At 37.8% G+C, this 5,395-nt stretch overlaps 1 protein-coding gene across 3 annotated transcripts; it reads left to right on the top strand.

Annotated features, from left to right (window-relative positions):
* Positions 1-752: 752 nt before the first annotated feature.
* LOC126632356 (uncharacterized) lies at positions 753-2,855 on the top strand. 3 transcript variants are annotated; one of them, XM_050302738.1, is made up of 6 exons: positions 761-1,116; positions 1,201-1,312; positions 1,429-1,640; positions 1,729-1,756; positions 2,185-2,293; positions 2,537-2,855. In XM_050302738.1, the coding sequence occupies exons 1-6, from the start codon at positions 832-834 to the stop codon at positions 2,616-2,618; spliced, it is 828 nt and encodes a 275-aa protein (XP_050158695.1). In that variant the 5' UTR covers positions 761-831; the 3' UTR covers positions 2,619-2,855. The 3 variants fall into 3 exon arrangements, with proteins under 3 accessions (XP_050158697.1, XP_050158695.1, XP_050158696.1); XM_050302739.1 differs by having other exon boundaries at positions 763-1,083; XM_050302740.1 differs by lacking the exon at positions 2,537-2,855 and having other exon boundaries at positions 753-1,116; positions 2,123-2,216.
* Positions 2,856-5,395: the final 2,540 nt, after the last annotated feature.

Below are 5,395 nucleotides of genomic sequence, written 5' to 3'. Positions count from 1 at the left end.
TGAAAATGATACCACACTTCGGTGCTTAGAAGTTTCGTGATTACTCAATGACTTGGATCTTGCAAGTCCCCAACCGAGGAGTTTCCCTCAATTGGGAACTTAGGAGAGCACTGTTTGTACCATACTTGACCAACCTCGAAACTACTAAGCACCGGTCAACATTATACCGCCAAGGACTCACAAGAGTCTCCCTCCAATCAGGAGGCCAATCACAACGCGACACATGTCAACATCAGAGGCCAATCATAACGCGACACGTGTCGACATCAGAGGCCAATCACAGCACGACACGTGTCAATGTCAGAATGAAACTAGAAACTCTTTTCTATAAATAGAGATCATTCTCTCACTATATTTCCTAATGTCATTTGTACTAAATCATTCACTAATACTCACTAAAGGAGAGCTTGAACCTATGTACTTGTGTAAATCTTTCACAATTAATGAGAACTCCTCTATTCCGTGGACGTGGCCAATCTAGGTGAACCACGTACATCTTGTGTTTGCTTCCCTGTCTCTATCCATTTACATATTTATCCACACTAGTGACCGGAGCAATCTAGCGAAGGTCACAAACTTAACACTTTCTGTTGTACCAAAATCCTCACTGATTTTGTGCATCAATAAGGTGAAGTTTTTTTTCATATCTTTGTATGAATTTTTTATACTTCCGTGGAAATATCGACTGTATTGTACACGACCTCGTACGTAGTTTTTAAAATTACAAGTTTATCCTTTACCTCTAAAATCCAGCAAAGATCCGGTTGCGTTCGTCCTTGGGCATATGATACGGACGAAACTAACACGGCGACCCAAAATTTAGAGAGAGAGATGGGAGGACATGGAGCTATAGAGGTGGCGAAGACGGTGATGGAGGTTGCTGACGTGGCGTGGACCGCCATGGAACACGGCCGCCATCACCTCCACCACGAGGACCACGACGGTCAGGGAGCGGTTTCCGACGAAGAACTGGAGGCTCTGCGGGCGGAGAATCGGCGGCTGAGGAACTCGCTGGAGCAGAATCTGAAGCTGCTCGAGAACCTCTCCGAGTCGCCTGCGGTTTTGGACGATTGCCCTCCTGATGTAAACGATTTGGGGTCGATTTATTTCGATTCGGTACCCTTTGATCAATTTGTATAAAGATTTCGAATTTTGATTCAAAAACTGAAACTGGTATTTGTGTTTTTTTTTTAAATTCAGCTGTATGCTCGGTTAGTGGCGACGGTGGATTCGAACAGCTTCTTGACTAGAATCAAAGCTCTTCAGAAGGAATCCATTGATGATTATCAGTTTCCTTTCAAACCAGCCACAGGTATATAAATATATATATGTATGTGTGTGTGTGTGTGTGTGTAAATATATATATAAACTGTTTCAATTCTATGTAATAATCATTGGGTTTGATTATAATTCATGTTTGGATTTTAGGAATTGATTTGGAGAAAGCTGAAGTTCTAATCAAAATTGACAATGAAGAAGCCAGTTGGTGGGTGTGGATCACGGATGATATGATTCCGGGTAAAGTCGAGGAGAGGAGTGGGATTGACAATGAGAGCTATGTTGTTGTTAGTGAGGAGCATGTGGTGGATGGGATTGCCAATTTTATGGCCAAGTGTATTGTGTCAAACCCGAAAGCTCGCGTACGTATCCACTCATTGCTTTTTGGTTGCTGTTTAAATTATGTTGCTCATTTTGGTCTCATGTTGTTTTGCTTCCTTGGAATTGCAGAACTTGACGCCAGAGGAGCTGCAGAAAAGTAAGTTTTGTTGGTCTTTCTCAGTTGATTCTCCGTGTACTTGTAATGTCTTAACCCGAATATGCTAATAGGTTATTTTCTACGTGAATCGTGTTTAACCACTTAGTTTGCAATCCTCTATACTTTCCATTTATCTCGAAAACTAATTGCTGGTTTTGTTGTGCCTTGCGACGCACTGTGGTTAAACGTTGCAGAGTATGATGAATCGGATAAGCTTGGATACATAAACCAAGAAAATGGAATTGAACTTTAGTTTCTTTCCTTCTAGAAATTTCATGTCTCTAATTTAGTCTTTGCATCCCAAACTGGATACTCATCTCAAGTCTTATCTCTGTCATTTAATGATTCTCGGGCTTGACTTTGAAGATTTAGTGGGCAATAGAGAATGTGTCTACCGAAGCTCATCCTTGGGAGTCTATAATTTGCAGTTGTAGCTAAAGCAATGGGTGGTGTCGGCAAATTGGAGAAAGTATTGGGCATTTGGCATGCAGGGAAGTTGTTCTATACTTTGTCCACCTGGGGACTTGCTCTAACTGGGTAAGTATTTCTTGCCCACCTTCCTGTTGTGTTAGCCTTGATTATCTGCTACTTCCTGTTCATAAATGGCATACAAATGGATGTTTTTCCATCACTTCTCTCAATTATTATCCAAGAGATAGCATGTATGTACATTTTCCCAGAATGTTTCATACATGTTTTGTCAAAGTAGGGAAAAACTGTTTTGAATTAGGTTGCTTATTTCTTACTAATTTAAGAATATCATGTTGGCTTGTATCACAGATTGTATCGGAGCCGTGCGGTATTAAAATTTGCGGCGATGGGGCTGCACACAACTAGCAAAGCAATTATGAGAGCAATGTGAGGCTCCCTGCCCTACTGCCGCTAAAAACGAAGATTGGAACTGTGCAATAACATCACTGCAGGTTTATAAGAATCCCATTTGATGTAAATAATTGTAAACAGTGCTTGTTCTTGTTTCTGCCATGGTTTCATTGACTGATTTCTTGTACTGAACCATTGATTGATTCTGCGTGTTTCCGCATCCAGTGCAGATGACATGCAACTGCTGAATGCTTAATGAACTATTTTAGTTACTGAACTGCAATTGCTAGAAATGGAAAAGGAAAAAAATGTCGAATTAACAAAAACGGGTGTGTATAAATGCAATCTGTAATTTCTTTGTGTTGAGCATTGTATAATAATTCGGTACAACCACCGCTCTTTCTGGTGCAAACGACTACGTTAAGAACACAAGAAGAAAGTTAAAGAAAGAACCATAACTGGTATCAGCTCGCCATAAGTTATACAATCAGGCCAGCCAGATTTCTCTCTCCACAAAATTGCTGCAGTTAGGCATCACAAAACATGGTGATGCGCTTATCAATCACTAAGGGGTAGTTCGATAACCATTCCACTTTCAGTTTTTGGTTTTTCTGTTTTCGGCTCCTAAAATATCACATTTGCTTTAGAGAACTAACATTATGGGCTTGTTTGGATTTGCTTTTAAAATGACTGAAAGCGCTTTTAGAAAACATGGTTTTCGGTTCCAAAAGCATTTGAATGCTTTATGCAAGAGGAAGCACTTTAAATGTTTTTTCAGGATTTACTTGCATATTTACTAATTATTGATTCTAAAAACATTTTCATCAAAAGCGCTTTCAGTCATTTTAAAAGCATATCCAAACGAGTTCTATATGACGGTAGTAATGCCATCTCTGAATCCGACAAAAACAATCAGTTTCTCGATATGCATGAGAAACATTTTGTCACAGCGGAGGTAACTTACCCAAACATTGTCTTCTTATGGCAAAAACACCTGCAAAATTCAAGCAATCGAAACATATGATACGCAGAACACGTTATGATACACACAACATGTCTAATGTCATATTGAAACAGTCCATTTGGTTGTTGGGGGTTGAGACACACACCACCAGTAATATATGAAGCCTGTTTCCCATCCATCAAAAGCATTCAGTAAAACTGACATAAGAATAAAGCTAATTATGTTTCAAATACTACAAAAAAGTATATATCCCTGCTGTAGGAATGCAGAGTTGCTCGAGCCCATATGGCAAGAATCTATAGGAACCTGCAGTGGGTGTAAATCTTTTGGACTTCTGGAAAGTAGAATTAACCATATATTTGCTGAATGAAATGCCAAACGACGAAAGGGAAAGCAAATGGGAGAAAGGTAAAATGGTTATTTGGCCAAAGAGCTACAGATATTTTTTTGTTCCACTCCAACAGGAGAGTAAATTTGGACTTCCAATCAGTTGATTGTATACAATCATCTTTTAGAAGAAAAATTAAAGATTGCCTATGGCAGTAAGTCAAAAATTTGCAACTCCAAATCGCAACTTGCCATTTGCAACCAAATATATAATTATTTAAGTACAGATTAGTAAAAAGGACAATAATGAAACAAATCAGAGTGCATTTTTCAGAAACAGAAAAATGGATCAAATGCATACCATGGAACGCTGTGCAGAAAATATTGAATTCATGGTTGCAACATATCTGAGACGACATTAGCCAGACCCTAATGATCAGTGAACAGATGGCAACATGCCATCGTTGCTCCCAATTGGCCAGACCCTCAGTTCAACTTTCCTAATATATTTCCTTTTGATTTGTTAGGTTTTCAAGGCATACTCAAAGTATAAGAACAAAAACTAGTTATTATTTTAGTTTTTTTAATTGAACATTTCAAAACAATATGAAGGAGAAGGATAAGCAGAGGCAGAAGGGGGGAGGGTTGCGGCGTTGGGTGGTCCGGTGACAAGTAAGCAGTCTTGTGAGTTTGAATGAAAGGGAATTCCAACGATTTTACGTGTAGTGTAATTTCATTATAATTTTTAGGACAGTTTGATCTATTTAAGCGTGTTTTTTTTTGCTATAGTTGATAGTTTTTATAAAAAACTGACATTTATGAAATTATAGGGTAAATATTGGTTTGAGAAATTCCCCTAACAAATGGTGCGTAAGAAGTAAAAAATTGTGTGAAACAAGTAAAAGAGATGTGTAAATAGCACATCCCTATGTTATTGGTTAATTCCTAGCGTGGGGATGGGCCTTGCGGTGAAACGACGTCGCTAGTTAGAAATTAAATAATTTTAGGAATTTGTTAATAAACGTCAAAATTTTATAGTAAGCTCCAAGAGAATTCCATGTGATCTAATATCCAAGTGTGTAGAGTGTTTTGTGCATCTCGAGTTCGAAATTCACTCCCCTTTCAAAGAGTATTCACAAAACTTAATGAGTCTTGCATATTTATATTTGATCTGAATATCACAGACGGATTGCATGTTAGATATATGTTTTCGTTTGAACATCACGCATAAAATATGCATTAGGAAAACCTAACCTTCAAAGCATGTATGTGGAAATTTATAAGTAATTGGTAGAATTGCATATGATTGTTAACAGTGACGGGTAAAAACCTAGTCTTTCCAATAATTATTTTAATTTTAAAAACGTTTTCTTCTTTGCTGCCATTATTTCCAAACTTTTATATTTCTTTTTATTGTTAATTAATCTTTTAAGATTCAAAAATCTCAAATCTTTGATAAAAATTTGTTTTGATAATCAATTAAGAGTTGTTAATTACACAAATTAATCAACCAATCCTTGTGGAGA

This window comes from Malus sylvestris, chromosome 8, assembly GCF_916048215.2.
Source record: "Malus sylvestris chromosome 8, drMalSylv7.2, whole genome shotgun sequence".
Classification (NCBI taxonomy): Eukaryota; Viridiplantae; Streptophyta; class Magnoliopsida; order Rosales; family Rosaceae; genus Malus; species Malus sylvestris.
Note: the sequence above shows the minus strand (reverse complement) of the source record. Positions and strands in the feature narration are given on the sequence as shown.

What these genes read in the sequence shown, in the direction of transcription:
- LOC126632356 (XM_050302738.1), top strand. Translation starts at nt 832, where the DNA reads ATGGGAGGACATGGAGCTATAGAGGTGGCGAAGACGGTGATGGAGGTT. An exon ending in TCCTTTCAAACCAGCCACAG is followed by an intron (nt 1,313 to 1,428) that starts GTATATAAATAT and finishes TTTGGATTTTAG; the next exon opens with GAATTGATTTGGAGAAAGCT. An exon ending in TGTCAAACCCGAAAGCTCGC is followed by an intron (nt 1,641 to 1,728) that starts GTACGTATCCAC and finishes TTGGAATTGCAG; the next exon opens with AACTTGACGCCAGAGGAGCT.